Source organism: Herpailurus yagouaroundi, unplaced genomic scaffold (assembly GCF_014898765.1).
Source record: "Herpailurus yagouaroundi ecotype Mexico unplaced genomic scaffold, PumYag 188, whole genome shotgun sequence".
Lineage (NCBI taxonomy): Eukaryota > Metazoa > Chordata > Mammalia > Carnivora > Felidae > Herpailurus > Herpailurus yagouaroundi.
Window position 1 is genome coordinate 32,692,942 of NW_024412419.1, and position 27,021 is coordinate 32,719,962.

General features: G+C 41.7%; 1 protein-coding gene, 1 long non-coding RNA gene and 1 other non-coding gene across 5 annotated transcripts in view; 2 read left to right on the forward strand and 1 right to left on the reverse strand.

Annotated features, from left to right (window-relative positions):
• The window catches only part of MAP4K3 (mitogen-activated protein kinase kinase kinase kinase 3), a 207,258-nt gene extending 204,366 nt beyond the window's left edge, over positions 1-2,892 (reverse strand). The window contains exon 1 of one of the 3 annotated variants that reach the window (XM_040496579.1): positions 2,481-2,891. In XM_040496579.1, coding sequence (XP_040352513.1) covers positions 2,481-2,576 — 96 coding nt within the window. In that variant the 5' untranslated portion in view covers positions 2,577-2,891. Of the gene's footprint in view, positions 1-2,480 lie in introns of all 3 variants that reach the window. The other 2 variants (XM_040496580.1, XM_040496581.1) reach the window with 2 other exon arrangements.
• The window catches only part of LOC121044371 (uncharacterized), a 35,968-nt gene continuing 10,398 nt past the window's right edge, over positions 1,452-27,021 (forward strand). Inside the window, exon 1 of the long non-coding RNA XR_005797271.1 lies at positions 1,452-2,244. This is a non-coding gene — a long non-coding RNA (uncharacterized LOC121044371). The remainder of the gene's footprint in view (positions 2,245-27,021) is intronic.
• Positions 14,977-15,048, forward strand: LOC121044641 (small nucleolar RNA SNORD59). The gene has a single exon (XR_005797403.1). It is a non-coding gene; the product is annotated as a small nucleolar RNA SNORD59 (small nucleolar RNA).

Consider the following 27,021-nt stretch of genomic DNA (forward strand, 5'->3'; position numbering starts at 1 on the left):
GCTATTGTTAAGAATGCAGTCTCTAAAGGATAAGGTTCGAATTGTGCTTTGCCACTTACCCACCCTGGCAAGTTACCGCAGCTTCCCTGTGCCTCAGTTTCTTCAAATGCAAAATGGAGTTAATAACAGCACCGATTTCATAGGGTTGCTGTAAGCAGTAAGTAAATTAATACACGGAAAAACCTTACAGCAGTACCTAGCAAAGAATAAGCACTCCACAAATGTTAGTTCTCATTATCATTACTTTAAACAGATGACGAGTGGGGCGCCTGGGTGGCGCAGTCGGTTAAGCGTCCGACTTCAGCCAGGTCACGATCTCGCGGTCCGTGAGTTCGAGCCCCGCGTCAGGCTCTGGGCTGATGGCTCGGGGCCTGGAGCCTGTTTCCGATTCTGTGTCTCCCTCTCTCTCTGTCCCTCCCCCATTCATGCTCTGTCTCTCTCTGTCCCAAAAATAAATAAACGTTGAAAAAAATAAATAAATAAACAGATGACGAGTAATCAACTTATACCTGTATTGCACTTAGAAGTCCTTAGGAAATTATAGGCCTTAATTTTTTTTTCTTTTTAATCATGTGGCTTAACTACCAGCTGTTTTTTCTAAATATAGTAAATACATGGCCAATTATTCTTGAAAAGAACTTACTGTACACACTGCCACCTAAGACTTACACACTAGTAAAGTTTTAGTTACCTTTTCAATTGAATATAACTAGATTCCCCTAAATAGCTCTAATCTACTTGGATCCATTCACTTCAACTTTCATAATCACACCAATTCCAAAACACAGCCAATGGTCATTCTTACCTGGACTGTGGCAATGGCTGCCTAACTGTTCTTTCCCCTCCAATCTCCGCTGCAGTAAGGCAGATCTTTTAAAAGTACAAATCTAATTTTACTCTTCCACTGAAAACCCAACCATGGCTCCCCATTGTCCTACAGAAAAATCTGACCGCTTCATAAGACCTAAGGGGCCTGTATGATCTAGGGCCACCCTCCTTCTCTGGCTTCTCAGGCCATTCAGGCCTTTCAAATCTTCCCCCTGTTCCTTGGGGCCTCAGAGCCTTTGCAGATTATGTGCCTCTATCTGGCATAATCTTCTCTCCCCAATGCCTCTGACTCCCCAGAGATCAGGTCCTCCTGTTACTGTGCTCTCATCACCCTAATCCTAATCTTCTTTTCTCCTGGGCAGCACAAAATAAAACTGCAATAAAATAATTATCTAAGTGGTTGTTTAATGGTCTTCTTGCCCCCTCCCCAAAATAGATAAACTCCCAGTAAGATTTAGGAACATGTCTATCTTTTTCTGCTACAACCCGTGCTTAGATGCCCAGTACCGTATAGATGACAGGTGTGCACAAAATGCCTGTATTATCTCACGAGAAAAACTGATGAGACAGGTGATGACGGAAAGCAAATCATCCACAAAAGGAGACGAATGCAGAATCCTGGCTGTCCTGTGAGTTGCCACCCGTGGGCAAAATAAAGTTAAGACGAAACTTTCCAAAGTAAAATTAAGTTTCTCTGTGCATCCTCTGATGTTATGTGAAACAGGAGTTGTACTTCAGTCACCAGTAAGAAGATACATAAATAAATCAAGACTGCTGCCACATTTGGCGCTATCCCCATCTTGGCAGTCTCTACGAGGCCAAGAGTTGAGCTGGCCACGGAAGGGTGATTTATCTAGGGGGTACCTTTACAACAGGAAAGCTGGACGACTAATGGACTTTGAATTCTAACCGAGTCAAACCAGTACCCTTGTTGAGTATTCGTTAAAAAAAAAAAAAAAAAAGAATCTGAATCTTCTATGTCACTGACAAAAACAAGTTTAATAAGGCACCACAGTCCAATTCAATTTGGAGAAAACAAAGTTGTTTTTCTCCAAAACAGGAAAAAAAATTATACTAACTAGATCTGTTTTACTCACCCAAGTCAATACTTGGAAGATTAAAAGAAAACTGGTATGCGGATGCTAAGAGGCCAGAGGTTGGGGGGCTGTGGGCGGAAGCTGCCCAGGCTCCAAACTACCGCCGGCCCAGTGGGCAGCAGTGCCCGACCCACGGCGGGCAGTCCCGGGTCCGTCTGATGGACACCGGTTTGACATACGCCAAACCCCCGCCGTCTGGTTCGTCGCTCTGACCCTGCCAATGCAGCAAACGGCCAGACCCTCTCCGCGCTGTAACGAGCAGAGCGGCCCGCTCGCGTCCAGCCTTAGCCGGGCACTGCGCGTCCAGGGGAGGGTTCAGGTAAGGGCTCGGAGGTCTCGGGGTGACTCGTTTGGCCCTTTGTTCGCTCCAAGGCAGCAGAGCCCCCCGGGCGCCCGCTCCTCCTCCGCCTCCCCCACTGCTCCCGGGGCGCCCGCGCCTCCCGCGGAGGGACAGCGCGGACGCGGGTGTCCGGGGGGCAGCGGCGGCGCCCCCCGCCCTCCCCGCGACGGGTCCCGACCCCGCGGCCTCGGCGGCGCGCGGCCCCTCGCCTTTACCTTGTAGACGTCGCCGTAGGTGCCGCTGCCGATGCGCTGAATCAGCTCGAAGTCCTCCTGCGGGTTCCGGCGGGACAAATCGAACCCGGGGTTCATGGCGGGCCCCGGGTGCCCCCCGCCTCCCTCCCGGGCAGGGGAGGGGGGGCGCTCAGGGGGCCACACGGAGAGTGGGAGCCGCGGCCGGCCCCCTGCTCCCCCGGCGGTCACAATCGCCCGGCTCCACGCTGCGGCCGCCGCCGCTCCTCTCACGCCGCCGCCGCCGCGGACGACGACCCGGCTAACCGTCCCCGCCCCCGCAGTCCGCCGCCAGCCGAACCCGGGTCACACCCACAAGGAGAGGAGAACGCTCGCAGCCCCTCGCTCGGGGTGCAACTCCAACATGGCTTCCGCCTTCGCCGCTCCTCCCCCTCCCCTTACTCCGGCTCCTCCACCCTCCTCCCCCTTTTCCCGGCTCCGGCCAGACTGCGCAGCCGCGATCCCGGAGGGAGCGCTCGTCGGCCCCGCGCGCGTGCGGCCCCGTGCGCGCTCCTGCTCCGCGCGCCTGCCGGGCGTGGGCGGGCGGCCCGGCCGCACCGGACCCTGGTCCCGCGCAGGACTCTCGCGCTGCCGACCCGCGCGCAACTGCGGCCGAGCCTTGCCGGGAAGGTGTGCCTGTCCCAGGGGCCGCGGGGAGTGGGACGGAAAAAAGGAGCTCCTTTTCGCTTCTGATTCCCTGAACAGCAAAGTTTGATGTGGCTGTATCACGTCCCAACCTTAAGCAGGTAGTAAAGTTTTAATTTGCAAGACAGCCAGGAGCCCCAGTTTATTTGTAGAAGCACTTGCACGCAGAAGACACAGCCGAGTACCAGAGACCTTCTGAGATTGCGGGGAAAGGGTGGCCCTGAGGAAAGCCCCTGAGAAAAGTGAGCCTTGCTAGATTAGATATCCGACACTGAAGCTGGCCTGCCTGGCTGCAAAAGAGGGCAGGCCTGGAGGGCAGCCAGGAGGCGTGTGGAGTGGGTAGGGCGTGGGAAGCTCTGGGGGAAAAACACGCTGAGCGGCTGCTCACCAGCCCGAGTGGAGAGCGTGGGAAGCTGGCAGAGTCCAGAATTAAAACAGTGGTTGACCTTCTTCCCCAGAGACGCCTGGATTATCAAAGACCCGGGCGGGGACAGTGCAAGCTGTGAGCAACCTTGCGAAGGAAAGGCGGTGGAGGGTGGAGTGTGAACAAGACCCATCCTGCGCCTGAAATGTAAACACATGATTGATCCGGAAGCTCTTTAGTGTACCTACCCAAAGCCCCACCCAGAGTGAGACCCAGATGGTGAGCATCGCATCCAGTCTTGTGGACACCGGCTCCACCTGTTAATACCTGTTCAAGAAAGCGTGTGGACATGGAGAGTTAATTTTCTGTTCTCAATAAACCGTCCACTAGGCATGTCCAAAAGCTTTAACCAAGTAGGTGAGGGCCACTTTGACAATACTACTTTGCTTCAGAAATGCCTTCCTAATATCCATAGGCACCACACCTTCTAACCACTAGTGCTCCCTAATGCCTGATGACTCCTGAAAAACTAGGTCTTATCAAACCTCTTAAGGATAAAATAAGTGTAATCAAATAATAGTCAAGCCAGTTACAGTTAACTGCCTCATTTTTCTCATTTCAATCCTTTTGCCCACAGGAAGATTGCATATTAAGTTCTCAAAGAAGTTGTTTACTCTGAGTATTGAATAGAAGGTGTTGGAAAATGACCGTCTCTTCACCCGTACAAATAGCTTTGTTTTAATTAAAGCATGAGTGACATGTGCACATCACTTAAATTACTCCCACATGAGTGCTTATCATTGGATTTCTTCTAGCTAGATCTTACCTTAAGGCTCTGGTATCTTGAAAATTGAACTCCCGAATATAAATGTTATTCCATTCCTGCTTTTGCCTGTTTAAGGCACTTGCTAGGGACCCAGACTGCAGGCCTTTCTTCAGCTTGTCCACATTTGGAGAATTGTTTGGCTCCTTTAAGCCAAACATAAGAATAATTAGTCCAGGATTCAGATAAGCAGACCTAATAAACTATCCCAAATAGGAATCAGCTCTACTGGCTTTCTCTGCCTTTTTAACAGGGGCAGGGGAAGCCAAATTCTCAGCAAGAGAACCTCATAATGGTTTCACTGTTTTGTTCGCTAGGATTATCATCTGTGCAGATAACTTTGCATTTGCATCACTAATAGACTTCTTTCAAAGGGAAAAGACATTTCAGTAGGACTGAAACAGTCTTTAAGGTTTTGTTTGTTCCATTTTTGGCAGGGCCGAGCTAGCTAGTCCTTTTGAAAAGGGATTGATTTTCGTGTAAGGGCCTGATTTGCCATATGGGTTACAGCATAAATAAAAGGGCTTTTGCAATTAACTGCTCACAATGAATAAAATATTTTGTTCTTTGTAATATAGATACATGCAGATGCCAAATCCGATGTCTTTGTTTTTCCTATTCCAATGCTCCTCAACTTTGCTAGAAGTAACACTAATGATCACACTTTCTTTGAATCTGAGAAATAGCTTCCCTTTTCTATGATTAAAAGCATCCTTAGAAGTCATCTAATCTTTTCAATTTAAGAACTGCTTCTACAGCATCTATCCTGTCTTTACTGCTACCTGAATACCTTCAACAAAAGGAAACTCGCTGCTTCCAAAAGCAACCCGCCTTGTTATAAGACAGTGCTAGTGAATGATCAAAGTAGCAATAATAAAAACAATAGTAATATCTAGCATTACCTAGTGCCTATGAGGTGCCAGGAACTGAGCCAAGTATTTTCCATGTATTATCTCATTTAATTCTCAACAACAACTTAATGACATAGGTATTAATGTCATCATTTTTTGAGGTACAGACAGATTAAGCTGGCTCAAGGTGATAGAAAGCTGAAATTTGAACAGGGTAAGACATGAAGGCTCTCAGCCACTAATCTGTACTCTGCTTTACAGTATACTTTTTAAAACTTCTCTTGGGGCACCTGGGGGGCTCAGTCGGTTAAGTGTCTGACTTTGGCTCGGGTCATGATCTCACGGTTTGGTTTGTAAATTTGAGTCCCGCGTTCAGCTCTCCACTGTCAGCGCAGAGCCTGCTTCAGATCCTGTCTCCGTCTCTCTGCCCCTCCCCCACTCCCACTCTCTCTGTCTCCCAAAAATAAATTTTAAAAAATTATCTTATGCTAAGCCCAAATCTGCCTCCCTGTCATGCATTTAGAGTCAATGATTATTAAATTCTAGTGGTACAGAATACAGAGAAGAAAAGCCACAGTGCCTGCCCTCAGGCAGTCTCACATAACTGAGAAGCATAGAAGAGGGGCAGGAATGCAGGCAGGAAGATATAGGAAGGATGCTAAAGGTAAATCCTGAAAAATGTGTTGGAGTTAGCCAAAGAAATAAAGGGGAGATCGTACGCTCCAGGCTGGCCACTTAGCCCTAAGCCCCTTAAAGCACTCACCCATGTGAGCATCACACAGTAGGGAGCAGGTAAAGGCTAAAATGGACAGTATATTCAGACCACCCTCCTCTTAGCCCATCCTTCATGGGTGTGTGGCCTAGGGATTCTTTGGTCTCTGTACCAGCTCTCAGTTTTACTCTACACATCAGTAGACCAACAGCTCTGGGAAAGGAACACAAAGCAGGCCTTGGCTCAAAAAGACGACAACCAGGCCATCCACCAGAGGAGGAGAATCAGATGGAGACATATATAACACAATGACAGAGAATTCCAGGATGTCATGCAGCCTAGCCTAGCAGAGCTCTGAGTCAGGCTACCTGGATTCCTAGCTTTGTCCCTTCACTGAATGACCTTGAGGAGGTTATTTCAAAATGGGGCTGTTATGGAGTCAAAACGAAACAAAAGTCAGCAGTGCCTTACCACAGTAAGCCCACAGAGTATTAATTGCTACTATTTTGGATAGATTTTAGAATTAAAAAAAAATTTTTTTGGTATAAGTGTAACTTTATTATTTTTTACAATGTTATATTAGTTTCAGGTGTACAATATAGTGATTCAACAATCCCATACATTACTTGATGCTCATTACAAGTGCACTCAGACCCGTCACCTATTTAACCCAACCTCCCACTCCCCTCACCCCATTTTAGAATGCTTTAAAGGGTGACAAGTCATGGGGATAGGAATGGAGATATTATTTAGGAAAACAAATGCAATAACATATACAGGAGAACCTGAATGGAGGCCAGGGATGCTGAAGACAGAAGACAAAGAACATAAAGATCATTGGACTGTGGAATTAAAGGTCCGTGGGGTGAGGAAACAGGTAGACAATGGGTGACAAATAGGCTTAAACAACTGAGAAGGTCCCAAGAGGGTGATAGCATTTGCCATAACAGAGGTATGAGGGTTATTTGGGGGAGGGTTTTAACGTTAGGTCGAAGTAAATGATTCTGTTTCTTACCTGGTAAGATTGAGATGCTCAACTGTAAATGTAAAATTAGTGACGAAAAATAGAGTTGAGGGGTGCCTAGGTGGCTCAGTTGGTTAAGGTTCTAACTGTTGATTTCAGCTCAGGTCATGATCTCACAGTTTGTGAGGTGGGGTCCCTGCATTGGGCTCTGCTCTGACAACATGGAGCCTGCTTGGGATTCTCTCTCTCCCCCTCTCTCTGCCCCTCCCCTGCTCAGTCTCACTCTCTCTCTCTCTCAAAATATATAAACATAAAAAAAAACATAGAGTTGAAACTTAGAAAAGGTGTCACGGCTAATTTTTAAATTTTAAGAGTCATAGTTTAGAAATATTTATTATCTATTACACGCCAAACACTATGTTAGATTCTGAATGTGAAATAGGGCCTGAATTCAAATGGTCCCTGAATTCAAGTTGAGGCTACAAATTCTCAGATAATTCCTTTACAATGAGATAAGTACTAGGGTGCAGGGAAGCAGAGTTAGAAGGAGATATTTATTAGGTGTTCCTTGGGCTAATAATTTGGCTCTTTTTCAAGCCAATATATGTTTTAAAATTTTCTTTAAACAGGGACACCTGGGTGGTTCAGTCCGTTAAGCCTCTGACTTTGGCTCAGGTCATGATCTTATCGTTCAAGAGTTGAGCCCCGCATCAGGCTTTCTGCTGTCAGCACAGAGCCTTCTTGGGATTCTCTGTCTCTCTCTGCCCCTCCCCTGCTCTCTCGTGTGCATGCTGTCTCTCACTCTCTCTCAAAAACAAATGTATTTTTAAATGGTATACTCTACATTTATTTACAGGTAAGGTAGAGCTCTGCATGGGGAGTAGGTGGAGATGGAAGTCCTCAGGTGTCAACTTTCAACTCCCACTCTGATGTTCTGAGCAATTCAGTTCTGCTCCCAGATTTGCATATGTCCCAGTACAGTGTTTCTCAATGGAGGTTTTATTAGCATTTTGGGTAGGACAATTCTTCCTTGTGTGGGACTGTCCTCTATTTTAATACTGCTCCCAGCCACACTGGCATCAACAACAAAAATAGCCACACATATTTCTGAATGTCTAGGGTTGGGCTGGGGTGGAGGATGGGGGGGGATGTGGTGACTGGATTGAGAATGTTTGCTTATCATGTCCTTGGGAGAACTGTCACCCACATCAAACTGTTATTGTAGTATTCCTTTCTATCTCATATAGTATATTTCCTGAGAGAAGTTCTGGTATGTAAAATATTGTCCCTCCGATTTCCAATACTTAGCACCCAAGTGGTATTTCACTGCCCTCTGTAGATTCACAACCAAGATTTCACCTGCCCTTTATCACACAGTTTCTGGGATCACATAGGAGGGCACCGAATCTAGTCTTTGCAGGTTATGGAAGTCTTCACAGAGGAAGGACCCTCCAGACTGAGACTTAAAAGACAAGTAGAGAATTAGCCAGGCAAGAAGGTATACTCCATATCAAGGGTAGAGAGATTACATTTGAAGAAACTAAAGTAGTTCCCTTTAAGGAGAATGACAAACGAGGCTAGAAGGTAAGCAGGGACCAGTCCATTAAGAAGCATGTAAGTTGTGTTGAATAATTCACATTTCTTCCTGAGAACAAAAGGGAGCTGTTGGTGGGTTTTCAGCACTGAAGTAACATGGTCTAATTTGCTCCTTAGAAATAGTCCACCAGCTGCAGGTGGCGAATGAATTGAAGGCAGGTGGCAAGACTGGAGATGAGCTAGGAGAATAGGAGACCATTATAGCAGTCCAGGTGGGAGAAAATGATGGTCTGAATGAACATATGGACTCAGCATCAACATTGGGTGATGTCTTTGAAATTGTGGGTTGAGATGAATTCTCATAGGGAAAATAAGTAGAATAGGTAGGCAGAAAACAGGTTCCTAGAAAACCCCAACATTCAGACTGTGAGCAAAGGCAGAGGATCTAGCAAAGGAGGCTAGGAAGGTGGAATCCATTATGTGGAAATGGAATGGTATGGTAGCCACAGGTGTGTACCACTTAGGAGTCCCTTCAAGGAAGCACCTGCTGTAGGAGTGTGAATCGTTGACAGCCTCCAGCTACCATGCCTTTGGGATCCATCACAGAACTCATGCAGAGGTCTCAGTCTCCCCAGATGCTCCCAACAAATGACTGAGCACAGCCGGCCATTCCTGCCCATGGAATTTCCTCTAGTGGGCAGCTTTGCTCCGGGGCACCCCGTGAGCCTACTGAGCCAGTTACAGACCATCCCTGCAGACTGAGGCTCTTCCTACCCAGTCCTTCTTCCTTCTTTCTCTCCTTTCACAGGTATGAAGCCATGCATTGCAGTCTGAGAGTCTTCCCTCCTACTCCTGCTCCCTTCCCTCTTTATCCTTCACAGGTGCATCTTACACTTCTAATTCAATTTTACCATCTGCTGAACTAGTACAATTGATATCAATGAAGCGAAGGAGGGAATTTTAAGAGAGTGATCAAGCTTGTGATAAATGCCAGAAAGAGACTGACAAGGAGGGAGACAGAAAAGTGTCACCAGATCTGTCACTATGGAGGTCAGTGTCAGTCTATTGAAGTCCATAGTCCCTGTTCTGCTATTGTGTCTCCTCTTAGTGTTATTCTCCCAGATCCCCTTCAATTTGGTCATACATTATAGTCTTCATACATCGCATCCAGACACCCTCATTATGGACACATTTAATTTGTTAATATCTTTTTTTTTTCACTTTATTTTTTAAGTAAGTATTTTTTAAATGTGTATTTATTTTCAGAGAGCGCACGTGCACATGAGCACCATCTGGGGAGGGGCAAAGAGAGAGAGAGAGGGAAGGAGAGAGAGAATCCCAAGCAGGCTCCATGCTCGGTACAGAGTCCCACAGGGAGCCTGATCCCATAACCCTGGGATCATGACCTGAGCTAAAACCAAGAGACGCTCAACTGACTGAGCCCCTCAGGTGCCCTGTGAATATCTTTGTAAATTCTGGCACCAGGAGGTGAGTTCAGTATTCCACAGGGAGTCTGATCAATGTTGACGATAGGAAGATTATAACTACCTGTTATCTGAACACTATATTTTAGCCTAAACTTTGATTCAGTTTTTTGTTTTGTTTTGTTTTGTTTTGTTTTGTTTTGTTTTTTTTATAGCCACGACAAACTCAGGGCTGCTGTACTGCTCAACACCAAGGGATGCCATTCAGATTATATAATCCTCAAGTCCAACCTGGCCCTTGGGTCCTGTTTTTAAAAATCTCCTTAGGGCGCCTGGGTGGCTCAGTCGGTTAAGCGTCCGACTTCCGCTCAGGTCATGATCTCGCGGTATGTGGGTTCGAGCCCCGCGTCCGGCTCTGTGCTGACTGCTCAGAGCCCAGAGCCTGTTTCAGATTCTGTGTCTCCCTCTCTCTCTGACCCTCCCCCGTTCATGCTCTGTCTCTCTCTGTCTCAAAAATAAATAAACGTTAAAAAAAAAATTTTTTTTTTAATCTCCAAAATCCACATTTGCTCCCCTCTTAATCATATCATCAGAAGCGTTCTTGAAACCTCATTGCCATAAAATTCTGGGGACAGGAAACCTGGTCTTGTGCATCCTACTATAAATTTCCTGTCTTGCCAAGAGTTCATCAGACCAGATACCATTTTCTCATCACCAAGCACATATAACAACACCAACAACAAAACAAGGCACAGAGCACCTCTACCCAATATTGCTACCAGGTGAGGTCTTGAAAAGACAAACAAATTAGACAAGATCCTAGAGCCTTGTTTGGATAGACAAGAACTTCCTATCTTCTTGAGAAGCCAGGAGTTTGAGGGGGTGCTGTTTGGCCAGCACCGTAGTTAATATCTTTTTAACTCAACTAATCCTTGAGGGGTACAGGCTGTGTGAAAAATAGATAACGAAGTATCAAGGGACTACAAGAAAGTACAGGTCGGATACAGGCTGGGTAAGAGACTAAGAGATGCTAAGATAATCTTATTGATGAAACTCCTGATTATATTAACCATTTATCCCATGGTAGATTACAGCATAGTGTTTCCCAGTTCCTTTTTACATAATATCTAGCCTACAGTTCCCCTTAGATACTCCCAGTTAAAGGGCATTGCCCTGACCCTTAGTTCCCAAATATAGAGTGAGGCCACTATGGGGCCAGATCGAGTTGGTCCAGAACAAATGTGGTGATATACACTTTTTCCAGAGTAGGTTATTGCCCAGAGCGTTATCATGCTGGCCTTTTTTAAAATTTTTTTTTTCAACGTTTATTTATTTTTGGGACAGAGAGAGACAGAGCATGAACGGGGGAGGGGCAGAGAGAGGGAGACACAGAATCGGAAACAGGCTCCAGGCTCTGAGCCACATGCTGGCCTTTTTTAAAACAAGCTTTATTCTAGGGGCACCTGGGTGGCTCAGTTGGCTAAGCATCTGACTCTTGACTCTTGGTTTTGGCTCAAGTCATGATCTCATGGTTCGTGAGTTCAAGCTTCGCGTAGGGCTCTGCACTGAAGTGAGGAGCCTGCTTGGGATTCTCTCTCTCCCTCTTTCTCTGCCCCTCACTTACGCTCTTTCTCTTTCTCAAAAGAAATAAGGAAGAAGAAGAAGAAGAAGAAGAAGAAGAAGAAGAAGAAGAAGAAGAAGAAGAAGAAGAAAACTTTATTCTAGTAATTCTTACTCTTAGGAGGACTCTAACCCCCACTCCCAACAAAACCTGTGGTAAAGCTGTCTGCTTACAGATCTAGAAAGTTCATCTCTTTGGGAAAAAAAAATTCACTAATTTGGTTTAAACCTGGTATGGAGGTTTTCTTGATCAAAACACACCAAAAAATAGCAATAAAAGTTAAGTTAAATAATTCAAATAAAGTGCCAGGAGTTTTCCATTATTCCTACCCCTGCTCACAGTTCAAGCTGATGTGAAGATAACCCATTTCTCAAATTGACCCAGATCTCTGCCTAGGACATGGATCCATTTGCTGGGTCTGAGCTCATAGCAAAGCCCATCTGGATGGATCAAGGCATATTTCTTCTGGGTATGGGAGCCAAACTTCCTGCCTGGAATCTGATCATCTTGGTTACTTAAAGATACTTTTAAAAATATATATGTTTAGGAGTGCATGGGTGGCTCAGTCGGTTAAGCATCTGACTCTTGACTTTGACTCGGGTCACAGTGATCTCATGGTTCACAAGTTCAAGCCCCGTGTCAGGCTCTGCACTGAGCATGGAGTCTGCCTGAGATTCTCTCTCTTTCGTTCTGCCCCTCTTCCCCACTCTCTCTCTCTCTAAAATAAAAAAATAAAATATGTATATATGTTTAAATCAAGACTCAGTTATGAACTTCCCCAGCTAAGCATCTGATACCATCAGAATGGTTTAAACCTGTGTTGACGGAATAACAAAAGGAAGGAAACTCATGAAAATTTCCCTGATGCTCTGTATTTTATTTACAAATAGCTGACCCCTCTGTGAAATTTGTGAATAGCCTTTTACAAGCATAAATGTGGCACCACGTATAGGCAGTCTTTCTCTATCTCAACCTCGAAACTCTTAACTGGGCATCAATATCTGAAAATGTTTACATGAATTTTAATGCTGAAAAGTATAATACTCTTAAGTTGCTGATACTGGTATTTAGGGTTTACCTCTCACCTAACTCTCAGGTCGTTCCAAATAAACCCAAAACACCATGTCTGCAAATCTGAATGCAGTCTGTTTCTGCTATGTGGTGCAAGTCTCTTAATTAGTCTCTCTGGCCCCATTTTGTTCTTCTTCTGATAATACTACACCTGGGCAATAAACATAATTTCTTAAAATGCCAACAATGGAAATATGGAAGTCCTGCGGGGAAGCTAAATTTGGAATGAATGTGAGTTCACTTTTAAGTATGTTGAGTTTGAGGGGATGAAAGGGCATTAAGGAGGAGACATTACAAGGACAGTGACAGATTTAGGAAGTGCAAGAGGGAATTAGATCGTGATGTGTAAATGTGAGTCATATAAGTAAAGATGGTAGGATCAATCATGAGATCTCTAAGTGAAAGTTTGAGAGTATAGAGCAGTGGTGAGCAATCTTTCTTTGTTTCTTTCATTCAAGAAAGGACCACTTAAACGAAGCAGAAAGTGTTTACAAATCTTGTTGTTGAAACATTCAACGTGAAAATAATGTTACTGGCTTCCATAACAAGACCTTATGCTCTGGGATGATTTATTGAGATATGAATATCTATTCTTCTCCCAGGCAGTGTTTTCTAGCTTGCCCTAGCTTGATGTATTTGTGATGTGTAACCTAAGGTAAAAAGAATGTAGACCTGAGTGGGGAAATGAGAAGAGAAGGGGAATAATTTAGCTAGAAAGGAGTTAAGTCAACCTTCAAAGTGTTGGAAGAAAGGGAGAAGGGAGGTAACCAAAAGCCCAATCAACTAGGTCCTAGAGAAAGAGTTTGGGGATTTAGAGAGAGAGAGAGAATAGAATGGAACCCAAGCGTGTCTCTGTAACCATAAATGGGTTCTCTGATGTTCTTTGAGATCTGTAAATACAGTTGGAATACCTTTTAAAAATTGCCGTGTATCTTTATATGTGATACTGAGCAGAGTCCAGGCATATGGGACCCCAGGACTTATTAGAGTTCCAAGAAGAATGCCAACGAGAAATTTGGCAATGGTTTTGAACTGCTAAAATGTTAACTGATCATACTAAGAAGTCATGACACAGAAACAGCTTTCAAATCTTTTCTAACTTAATTTGCATTGCTTTTTAGAGTTTAAAAATGTTTTCACTTTTATATCTTCTTTTATCTTTGGGTGATCCCTTAAATTATCATCATCTGTAATTTACAGATGGGGAAATTGAAGCTTCGAGAAGTGAAAACCAGAAAGAGATCAGGCTTAATGATTAGTTCCACTCAATTGAATACCTACTGAGCCTTGCTTACTGAGATTCAGGTTGTGCTACATCGTGGGGACACAACAATGATTAAAATGTGCATGCAATCCTCAGCCACCATACCATTCTTTCTTGACTCTTCCCCAGTTCTAAGAAGACTCATATCTCCTGTAAGCCTGGGCCAGGCTGGTTCATAAGGAGATTCAACTCTGAGCATCATCGACACAGACAGCCCATTTACAGGAAGAATCGACTCTAGGGTACTCTGGCAGTTCCATGCCTGTGATGTAGTCATCAAAATTGCAAAAATAAGGAAGATATGGGAACTCTTACATACCACTGAGTGGAAAATAAATTGGTACAATTACATTAGAAGGCAATCTAGCAACATCTATTAAAACGAAAGATGCCCTTATCTTACAATCCAGCAATTCCATTTCTCTCTCTATATTTGCAAGAAACTCTCCCATCAACGCATAAGGAGTCATGTAAATGAATATTCATTGAAGCATCATGTATAACAGGAAAATAATTGGAGACAATCTAAATGTTCATCATCCTGAGAATGGTTAAGTAAATTGTTGTATGACCACACAGTGAAATACCATACCATAGTTAAAATAAATGAACTAGAACTGGAGCTATAATATGCATCAATCTCAAAAAATAGAATATCTAGTGAAAACAAAAAAGTGGCAGGAGACCCATAAGGCTTGCTACCGTTTACATTAACTTCAGACCCATGGAACAATAGTACATATTTCCATGTGTGATAAACATTTTAAAATACTCTTAGTGATAGTAACTCCAAATTTAGGATAGTTGTTACCTCTGCTGAAAAAGAAGGATAATGATAGAGTACGCAGAAGCCTTTAGCCAAATCTGTATTTCCCCCAAAGTGGATTGGAAAAAAAATATGGCAAAAAGTAAATGTTTGACAAAAACTGGTGGGAAAGATGAGTTTGTGATATTATTTTCTATATCATATATACTTGAAATATTTCATTTAAAAATATAAATGTTCTTTTAATGGTGGAATTACAGGATTTTTCTCTTTGTGCAGAAATTTCTTTTCTTTTTCCTTTTTCCATGTTAAAATTCCATCCATACTTTGATATTTAATTCAAGTCTCACTACCTTATTGAGAATTTCTATGACAATCTTGTCAGTCCATACTATGCTCTCCCTTTTCTAAACCACAATAGGTCTATAAAGTTCTCTTGTATTCTATGATGATTTTATCAAAATGACTTTTGTTCTCAGTATGTTGAAGCCACATTTTAGGTACTGAGAAGGGGTAGGAAAAAAAAAAATAAAGTTCTCGTGTATACAATGTTTGTATGACCAGAATTCTTTCATGTTGTTTAAATATATATTGCATTGCAGTAATATTTGGCTTTATTGTACACAAACCTTGTTTCTCCAATTATATTGTAAGAACCTTAAGAGCAGAGATAATGTCTTGAACTTTTAAAATCCTTCCCCAGTGCCCAGCAGAGTCTAACCAGACATTTATTAAAAGAAAAGTGGCGTATAAACCAATAATTATTACTCTTGCTACAAAGCCTTTATCTAGAAAGTTGAAAATACTAGTTGGAGCTACATTTGCTTTTATTTTCCCAGAGAGAGAATAGTAATGAGCTGTGAAATGACCAAAACTCAGGCAGCAGAAGGGGAAAAAAGAAATAGCGGGTTTGTATATTACACATTCTGGATAATCAGTTCTTGAATGATTAAGTGTGGAAAATCTCTTATGAGTAAAAGCAGATTTTAAAATTTTATTTTATGACTATGGACTTGTTTCATAGATCATTTCCAGTTTTCAGCTGATCCTAGGCCAAACTTACAAATTATTTTGGAAAAACATTTCCTCTTATAATATGCTACATAGCCACACACAAATATACATTGTTATCAATCTGCCTTCATTCTGGTATTTATTTCTCCTCAGAACCGAAAGTTGGGTATTGAAGAATGAGATCAATTTAAGCATCAGTATGGTTACTTTTAGCTTTGCAGTAGCTGCTAGGCCAAAACTACTGCCACTTTCGTGCCTGAACAGTTTCCCAAGGAAACTTTTGTAATATTGTATGAAACCAGGCCACTATCTCGTGGTTCTTTGGCCTAAGTACTATAACACTCAAAACACAGTTCTCTAAATTAAAACTTACCTCCATCTGTATTTATGACTGCATTTTTTAACTCTACAGTGTGCCTCAGGGACTTATATCTCTAATTACCCTCCTCTATCTCTATGTCATTTGTGTCCTAATGAACATAACTAAGGGCACGAAAATTTCATGCAATTCGGTAAAAGATCATATATTCCCTCATTTTCACTCATTTTTAAAATGTTAGTGTTGAAGCAAAACCCTGAAGTAAAGTGACCAGAATTTTCCTATAGTAATGAGGAGCTTTATCATTGGTCTCTGCAATTCTTCCTTTCCCTAAGTAAAGTCAGAAAAATGCTATTATACAAATTATATATATATATATATATATACACACACACACACACACACACACACACATAGAGAGAGAGAGAAAGAGAGAGAGTAGATTGGGTCCTAAAATTTCCCTAAAGGATAAGTGTTTGTAACTTAGAATTAATTTCCCCATGAAAATATTGTGATTATGGTTAGATTACAACCCAATGTATTAGTAGGTATGAGAGGATAGTAGATTAATAAACTGTATCTTGTTTTCTTATCTATAAGTTTATCATAGTAAAAAGAGAAGTATTTTTCCCTTCTCTTCTCTAGTGAGAGGGTTAGGATGGTGATTTTCTAAAGCCTCAGGGAGGCAGAAAACATAACTCTCTGGCAGGGGAAGGGGGTTCTAAGAAAAGGGGAGTGGCTTCACTTCAGGAGAATTTGGATCTGTTGAATCCCGAAGGATAGAGAATCAGGCAGGGGTCAGTTTCCATAAATGGTAAGGACCTATGTCTACTCCTAGATAGCATATCAGGATAGTATACACCTCTGACGAGGATGCCAGGAAGGCTATATTGCCTCAGACACAGTAAAAGTATTAATTTATGCTAAACTGAAACAACAAGGGTACATATTATAAACTCTAGGGTTACTGTTAATAGAATAGTAAAATTATGTATAAACAATATAATGTATAAATAGAAGAAAGATGGCATAATAATTTTTATAAGTAGTCAACTAAATCAAAGGAAGGCAAGAAAGAAGAAGGACCAAGTAACAAATAGGATAAATAGAAAACAAAATAGTAGGGTGTTAGCTATGAATCCAAATATATCCTTAATTACCCTAAATATAAATGGTATAATATTCCATTAATAATCAGAGATTTCCAAACTGGTTTTAAATATAAAGATTTAATAATATAATATTATGATAAGTATATATATGCTGTTTACAAAAGATATAAAAGTTACAATCTAAAATTATACCACAGAAGTACCAGAGGGTGTGCTATGCCCCTTCAGACCAGCTGCTACCATTAGATTTCCAAGGTCATAGTCCCAGTTTGGAGCAGCATCCATCTGTAAGGGGGATGGAGGGTGCTGGGCTCTGGTCTGCTCATAGGGAGAGGTCAGGGACAGGGTCAGTATGGTGGGCATAAGTATATCTTCCCAAGTTCTCTTACAGTCCCTGCTGGGGCTCCCTGACTTATTTTGGTTGGTTCCTAGTGCTACTTCTTTTATAAAATACACTTTGTAGAACTGATTATATCATCTTGTTTACTTCGTGTGAGTTTGTACCTTTTTGTCTCCATCTTCCAAAACAGGTATGTTGGGGAAAAAAGTAATCTAGTAAAATCCCAGACAGAGAAAAATAAACAAATAAGTAAAATAATTACCACAAAAAAATTAAAGGTGAAACAAAGACATTTTATGCAAACACTAACCCAAAGTAAGCTGGTACAGCTATACAATAATATATAAAGTAGACTCTAGGGAAAAAAGCATTATTAGAAATAAAGTGTGATATTTCATGATAATAATATTAACCTATCAGGAAGATATAACAATTCTAATTTCGTACACAACCGACAACACACTACAAAATATATACAGCAAAAGAATTGCTGAAACTGCATGGAATAGTAGACGAATCTATAATCACGGTAGGAGCCTTTAATACATCTCTCAGTGTTGGAAAGAACGAGAAAAAATTAGTGAGGGTACACAACATTTAAATATGACTAACAAAATTGACACAGTTGATGCATACGGAATATTTTAGGCAACAACCGCAGAATTTATTTTTGTTTCACGTGAGCATTGAATAGTTACTAAAAGTGACAATTCTTGGGCCATGAAGCAAGCCCCTCACCATATTTCAAAAGAAATCATGCAGAGTATGTTCTCTGAGCAGAGGGGGATTAAGTTAGCAGTCAACAATTTGTTAAAAACAACAAAATTCCCAAACACATAGAAATTAGGCAATATACTACTTTTTTTTTCAACTTTTTTTTGTTGTTTTGTTTTGTTTTGTTTTTTTGTTTTTTTAATTTATTTTTGGGACAGAGAGAGACAGAGCATGAACGGGGGAGGGGCAGAGAGAGAGGGAGACACAGAATCAGAAACAGGCTCCAGGCTCCGAGCCATCAGCCCAGAGCCCGACGCGGGGCTCGAACTCACGGACCGCGAGATCGTGACCTGGATGAAGTCGGACGCTTAACCGACTGCGCCACCCAGGCGCCCCTAGGCAATATACTACTTTTAAATAATCCATTAGTCAAAGAAAAAATAACAGTGGAAATGAAAAAATATTTTGAACTCAATAAAAACATGACACATTAAAAATTTTAAGATGCAGCTAAAACTGTGTTTGGGGGGAAATTTATCATCTTAAAGGCTGAAATGTGTGGCTTTAAACAAGAATTACCTAAGTATCCATCTCAAGAACTTAGGAAAAAAAAACCAATGAAACCTGAAGAAAGTATAAAAAAGGTAATGATAGGGGCACCTCGGTGGCTCAGTCAGTTGAACATCCATCTCTTAGTTTCGGCTCAGGTCATGATCTCACAGTTTTGTGAGTTTGAGCCCCGTCAGGCTCGGCACTGACAGTGCAGAGTCTGCTTGAGATCCCCCCAGTCTCTCTGCTGCTCCCCCACTCACACTCTCTCTATCTCTCTCAAAATAAACAAATAAACTTAAAAAATTAATAAAATAGGGGCACCTGGGTGGCTCAGTCGGTAAGCGTCCAACTTCAGCTCAGGTCATGATCTCGCGGTTCGTGAGTTTGAGCCCCACGTCAGGCTCTGTGCTGACAGCTCAGCGCCTGGAAACTGCTTTGGATTCTGTGTCTCCCTCTCTCTCTGCCCCTCCCCTTCTCGTGCTCTATGTCTCTCTCAAAAATAAATAAACATTAAAAAAGATTTTTTTTAATTAATAAAACAAAAAAAAGTAACGGTAAAGTGAAGAGAAAAAAACTAATGAAAAATGTAGAGAAGTCACTGAAAAAAATAATAGAACTGGTAAATCTAGCAAGACAGATCGCACATATAAAACAGAAACAAGAACAAAAAGAGTACATATTACCTTTATCAGGCTTGGAAATGGGGACATCACCAGAAATCATACAGACATTACAAGTTGAATTAAAAATATTTTAGAAAACCTAATGTCAATAAATTTGAAAATTTAGATGAAATGGGAAATTTCTAGGACAACCCAATACAATAAGTGACACCAAAGAAGTAGAAAACATGAATAGTCCTATCAACCAAAGAAACTAAATAGTGACTAAAAATCTTTACACAATAGGGGCACCTCGGTGGCTCAGTCCATTAAGCTCTGACTTGAGCTCAGGTCATGATCTCATGGTCCATGATTTCAAGCCCTGCTTGGGCTCTGTGCTGACAGCTGGGAGCCTGGAACCTGCTCCAGGTTCTGTGTCTCCCTCTCTTTCTGCACCTCTCCCTCTCATGTTCTGTCTCTCTCAAAAATAAACAAACATTTTTTTTTAATCTTCACACAATACATCTCCAGAATTTGATGTGTTCACCAGTATATTTTCCCAATATTTAAGGAAGAAGTAACATCAATCATATGTAAACTTTTTCAGAGAACAGAAAAAAAGAAATGATAACTTATTTTATGAGGCCAATAAAGTGTTGATCCCCAAACCTGAGAAGGTCATTACAAGAAAGGAAAATTACAGACCAGTCTCTCTCTTATCAAAGATGAAAAACTTCTAGATTAAATATCAGCAAAACGGGGCGCCTGGGTGGCGCAGTCGGTTAAGCGTCCGACTTCAGCCAGGTCACGATCTCGCGGTCCGTGAGTTCGAGCCCCGCGTCGGGCTCTGGGCTGATGGCTCGGAGCCTGGAGCCTGTTTCTGATTCTGTGTCTCCCTCTCTCTCTGCCCCTCCCCCGTTCATGCTCTGTCTCTCTCTGTCCCAAAAATAAATAAACGTTGAAAAAAAAAATTAATAAATATCAGCAAAACAAACCCAATAATATATTATACATAAAATGTGTTTTTTTCAAGCATTCAAAGTTGGTTTAACATTAACATCTTACTATGTACCCAATTAATAATATAAAAGAAAATTTATATATTCATCCTTGTAGATACAGAAAAAGTTTTGATAAAATTCAACATCTATTCATGATTTAAAACTCCTAGCAAACTAGGGATTTCCTCTCTTTTTGGTAGTCTTTTATTTTGAAAGAGTTTCAGACTTCTAGAAAAGTTGTAAAGAAAGAGGAAAAACTCCTGTATCACCCTCAGCAAGATTCTGTAATTATTTCCATTTTACCACATTTGTCTTTAAAAAAATTTTTTTTTAATGTTTATTTATTTTTGAGACAGAGAGAGACAGAGCATGAACGGGGGGAGGCTCAGAGAGAGAGGGAGATACAGAATCCGAAGCAGGCTCCAGGCTCTGAGCTGTCAGCACAGAGCCTGATGCGGGGCTCGAACTCACAGACCATGAGATCATGACCTGAGCCGAAGTCGGGCACTTAACCGACTGAGCCACCCAGGCGCCCCACACATTTGTCTTTGTAATGTCACTTTGTCTATTTAAAATCTATTTACTTTTCTGAACCATTTACGAGTAAGACATGATATCTCTTTATCACTAAAATGCTTCAGTATATAATTTTAGGGACAATCCATGCACATAATCACAGTAAAATTACCAAAACAAGGATATATAATTTAATGTAATCTATAGAACTTACTAAATCTCACCAGTTTTCCTAATACAACTTTTTGTAATTAAAAAAAAAAAAAAAAGTATTTTTTTCTGGTCCAGGATCCAATCCAGGATCACACATTACACGAGTTGTCATATCACTTTAATCTTTTAAAATCCAAAATATTCATTATCTTTACTTTTTATTTTATGATCCTGATGTTTTGAAGTGTACAAGCTTGTTATTATGCAGAATGTACCTCTACTGGGTTCAATTAATGTTTCCTCATGAATTGATTCAGATAATGCATTTTTGGCAGGAATACCAAAGCAATAATATTATACCTGCGACAGCATATTACATCAGGATGCCCATGGCTTTGGTTTGTCCCATTGCTGGTAGTGTTAACTTTATTGCCGAGTTAAGGTGATGTATATCACATTCCTCTCTTATAAAATTAGAGTTTCCTCTATGTAACTAAAGGTATTTTATGTGGAGATATTTTGAGACTATGTAAATATCTTGTTTTTCATTAAATTTCACCCACTAACTTTTTTTTAAAGCTTATTTATTTTTTTGGTGGGGGGAAAGAGGCAGAGAGGGAGAGAGAGAGAGAATTCCAAGCAGGCTCCACGTTGCCAGCACAGAGCCCAACGCAAGGCTCGAATTCATAAAACCTGAGATCATGACGTGAGCCAAAACCAAGACCCAGATGCTTAACCGACTGAGCCACCCAGGCATCCCTCACCCCCTAACTTTTAACATCTTTTGATGATTCTTTCCTGAATTAATAATTACTCTGCTTACAAAATGATGATTTTCCAACCTAATCATTCCTTATATATTTATTAGTTAGAATTTCAAAACTGGGTCAAAGACTTGAACAGGCACTTCCAAAAAAGAGAATCCCCAAGTGCCCAATAAACACAGCAAAAACACAGGTTAAAATCAGAAGATGGGAGCCACTGGAACTCTCTTCTACGCTGCTGGTGAGGATGTAAATTGGTATATCACTTTGGAAAACTGTTTGGCAATTTCTAAGAAAACTGAATATGGGAGTAACCTGCAAACCAGTAGTGGCCAAAATTTGGAAAAAACAAAATGCCCATCAATAGTAGAATAGCTACATAGATTATGTATCTCTGTGTAATGCAATGCTACGCAGAATGAGAATGGACAGACTGCTGCTACACATGGATGAAGTTTTTAAACATGTCAAGTGAAAGAAACAGCACACAAAAGTGTGCATTTATTTAAGGTTCTAAAACAGAAGAGATTAGGTTACTGTGATAGAAGTCAGGATTATCTTTTTTTCTTTTTTTAATTTTTGTTTAATGTTTGTTTATTTTTGAGAGGGGGGAGAGAGAGAGAGAGAGAGAGAGGGAGAGCAAGCAAGTGAGCGGGGCAGGGACACAGAATCCGAAGCAGTCTCCAGGCTCTGAGCTGTCAACACAGATCCTGCTGCAGGGCCCAAACCTAGGAACCATGAGATCATGACCTGAGCCAAAATCAGATGCGTAACTGACTGAGCCACCCAGGTGCCCTGAGGATTGTGGATATCTGACAGGAAGTTGTAATTGAGTGGGAGCATAAAGGGATTTCTAGAGTACTAAAGGTCCTCCTTGATCTTCATACTGGTCACAAGGGAGTGTTTACTTTGTAAAAAGTCATTGAGATCTTACCCTTCTGATTTGTGCCATTTTATTTATTTATGATATATTCAATAAAAGGTTTATGTAAAAAGTCATACTCACATGAATACTTGTAGAACAGTCAGAACACAGAACACTATTTATAACCAAGTAAATTCTATTTGTTTGAATTTGCCCAATCTAAGAATATCCTATAAGTGGAAATCCAAACATACAAAACAGAAAATTACTTGTGGCACAAAAGCACCTTTCACTTTACAAAGCAACACATCAGATGCATGAAAGGAACAAGGATGAGACCCATAGCAGATCTATTTTTCAATTTTGGAAATTTATCCGAAGAAAAGAAATGACTCAACAGAAGCACAAATCTTGCTGTGAAAATGTTCATTTTGAACATGATGTCTGCTGACAAAACACTAAAATCAACCCCAAATCCAACCCCTGGTTCAAGATTTAATAAATTATGATATACCAGTACAAGAAAATAACATACATTAAAAATGATGTATAGAGTTCCTTATAGAAACGCTAAAAAAATTTGCCAGTATAATGTTAGGTAGAAAAATTGAAATGTAAGGTGATATGTATACCGTGATTCTAACTGTGTAGAAGTGAACCAATAGGTAAGATGAAAAAAGTAAGACTTGTGTTGGAGTGATAGATTTACGGATTTTTTTTTGAGGGTTTGAGGGGGTAAACTTCCCTCCATTCCCTATAACTATTCTCTCTGTCTCTGTCTCTCTCTCTCTCTCTCTCTCTCTCTCTCTTTTTGAAGATCTAATTGGCTTTATTAAAAGAGTCACAAATGAGACAGCACCCCACCTAGCAGGTAGAAGGGTGTTCCCCTCCATGAATATTCTTTATTATTATTTGGATCACTTAGAGTTCTTTTGTGGCGAGCAATAGAAATGAACTTAAATAAAAGAAGAGATTTATGGAGCCATAGAGGAGTAACTTAAAGAATCAAAGGAATAACTGAATGTCCTAGAGGAAGGAAGAGCCAGGAAGTTTACAGAGATCTTAGAAACAACATTCCCTAACCAGCTCTCTGGTATTCTGACCCCCCTCCCCACCATGACTTGTTTTAAATGCCTTCTGTCCCTGTGTGCCTCTACTCGAAGTTCAAATTATTGGGGGAGAAAAATCTGATCGTCCTAGCCTGAGTCAAGTATCCACCTTGTCTTGTGGCAATCACATCAGGACAACCTGGAGTTGGGGAAAGGCACTTTCCTAAGGAAGAAGGGTAGTGTTGTTACCAGAAGAACAGGGAGCTGACAGATGCTGGGTAGAGAAAACAGTTCTGTGAAACTTCATCACCTTTTCAATAAATCAGAATATTACTACCTTCTTAGAGTAAATGAAAATATGCCTAGGGGCGCCTGGGTGGCTCAGTCGGTTGGGCGGCCGACTTCGGCTCAGGTCATGATCTCGCGGTTCGTGAGTTCGAGCCCCGCATCGGGCTCTGTGCTGACAGCTCAGATCCTGGAGCCTGTTTCAGATTCTGTGTCTCCCTCTCTCTGACCCTCCCCCATTCATGCTCTGTCTCTCTCTGTCTCAAAAATAAATAAACGTTAAAAAAAATTTTTTTTAATAAAAAAAAAAAAAGAAAATATGCCTATTGGAAAAATTCACGCAATTTAAAAGAGTATACAGTAAAAGAGTAATGGAAAAGCAAGCATCCTTTATCCCACTACCCATAACTTTGTGTTTATTATCTATTGCATAACAAATTGCCCTCAAAAGATTAATGGTTGCCTAGGGCTGGGAGGACTGGGGATGATAGCTAAAGAGAACAGGATTTCCCTTTTTTTTTAAATCGTGTTCTAAAATTAGACTGTGGAAATGGTTGCACAACTCTGAATATACTAAACCACTGAAATTTCAGTGGGCACATGTTAAGGTATGTGAATTATATCTCACTAAAGCTATGTGGAAAAACTACTAGTTTAACCAGCTATCTCAATTTTCCCCGGGCTTCCCTGGTTTTAGCACTGACAATCCCTTATCCCAGGAAACTCAGTCCTAGTAAATCCTGGACAGCTGATCATCCCATACAAAATGTAGCAGTTTAAGACAATAAATGTTTGTTAGCTCATAGTTTTTCTAGATCAAGAATCTAGGAGGAGCTTAACTGGGAGACTCAGGGTTTCAGTCAAAATGTCAGTGGGGATGGAGTGTCTGGGTGGCTCCGTTGGTTAAGTGTCTGACTCTTGATTTCGGCTCAGGTCATAATCTCATGGTTCTCTAGGGTTTCTGCGCTGACAGCTCAGAGCCTGCCTGGTTTTCTGTCTCCCTCGCTCTCTGCCCCTCCTCCGCTTGCTCTCTATCTCTCTCTCTCTCTAAATAAAGAAATGAAAATCAACTTAAAACAAAAAGATGTCATTAGGGCTGCAGTCATCTGAAGGCTTGACTTAGGCCAGAGGATTTGCTTCCAAGCTTACTTGTGTGGTTTTACCAAGAGGCCTCAATGTCTTGCCTTGTAGGTCTCTCCATAGAGTGCCCTCATGACAGGACAGTCGGCTTTCCCCAAAAGCGTCTGATCTGTGAGTAAGAAAAAGAGACTAACATGGTTGTTGTAGAGTCTTTTAGAACCTAATCTTAAATGCGTGTGCCATTTTTTCTGTCATATTTTATTGGCCGCCCAGATCATCTCCGGGACAATGTGCGAGGGAACAATCTGCTGCCATTTCCAGGAAGCAACAAGCATGGGTTTGTCCCAGAGGCTGGCTCCCGTTAGCTGTGATGCGAACTCTAACCCTATCAGCATTTTACTAACATTTTGCTGGTTTTTAAACTAAAACACGCCCATTATGGAACATATGAACAGTGTGAGAGTACAAGAGAAAACATGTTATGGTGAATACCTTTGTATATAAATTTTACTTCTATCTCTGATTAGATAGGATAGATCCATAGGTGTGCAATTATTACAGCACGTGATTTAAGTATCTTAAGACTTGTTGCATATTGCCAAAATGCTTGTCTGATGCTTGCGTTGTATCAGAGTGCCCATTTTGCCATACCTTTGGTGGCCTTAAGTATTGTTAGAAACTCTGCCAATTTCTGTGTGAAAAGTTGTATCTCCTTGTTTCAGAGTGCCTTTTTCACAGTAAGGTTAAACATTTTCCCAGGTTTAGTGGCCGCTGCTAAGAAGTAAGCATATAAATCCTTTCTAGATACATTCATGCATTCACTTGATATTTATTGAGTGCCTGGTGTAAGAACATAGAAGTGCCTCAGCCCCCAAGATGCTCACATTCACGTGAGTGAGACTGGAGAAGGAAGGAAGGAAGGAAATATTTAAAAAGCGCAGCCAAGAAAACCATTGGGGTGCTGATGGAGACTGCAAGTACTTTTCTCTTGTTGGCACATCAAGGACAGAGTTGAAGGATAAGGGAGTGTTAACAGAATCAGACCAGACCAGGGAGCTCAAATAAAATCTTGTTGGCCTTCTCAGCCCTGTTAAGGTTAGACCCTATCTCCGAGGCTAAGGGGAAAGCAGGAAAGGGTTGTTTTTTGTTTGTTGTTTAAAATAATCTCTACGCCCAACATGGGGCTCCAACTCATGACGAGCTGGAACTCACGGCTTCATCAAGTGTTGTATGCTCTACTGACTGAGCCGGCCAGGCACCCGAGGAAAGGGTTTTACACATGGGAGTGAGATAATCAGATCTGTGTTTTTGGAATGTCCCTTTGGGGAGGTAGAATGGATGGATATGGATAATGGAGGTAGAATCGATGGCCAGATGGGAAACGGCTGTAGTCCAGGACAGAGGTGAAGATGGCTTGATCCTGGGGAGCAGTGGGAAGGATACTGAGAAATATCTGAGATTTAATTAGCATCCCTTGTCCCAGTCTAGGTTTCTGAGAAAATTAAGTAATAAAACAAACATGGGCAGATAGACTCCAAAACATGCTATTTTGGGCTGGAAAAAAAAAAAAAAAGAAAAACAACTATGGTGGAAGTTTTAGCTGAATGTGAGAGCCAAATGAGATGCTAGTAAACCCTTGGAATAGGGCAGGCTTCTCTGAGATAAGGCCACCTGGACGCCTCTTCGGAAATAAAGGATTTATTCCCCTGGCTGCTGGGAGGGCTGCTAGAACCCTCATCTAGTAGCCCTCTTTAGGGATGGCCTTGGCCAAAGAGAACCACTAGCCCCAAGTCATGTTCCTTCTTGGGGTAGCTGGCATCCAATGACAGATCAGATTGGGGAATATAAAGTCTTGGTTCCCTAGCCCCAATTTGAGACAACTTTGAAAGGTCATCTCAGCTTTGGAACCCCCCCACCCCAAGGTCATCTAAAGCCTTTATAGAGACTGAATCTCAGCTCAACTTCTCCCTTTGTCCAATCTTCCCTCCCTCCCCTCTCCTTCCCTCCCCTCCCCTCCCTTCCTCTTCCCCTTTCCCTTCCCCTTTCCCTTCCCCCTTCCCTTCCCTTCCTTTCCCTTCCCTTCCCTTCCCTTCCCTTCCCTTCCCTTCCCTTCCCTTCC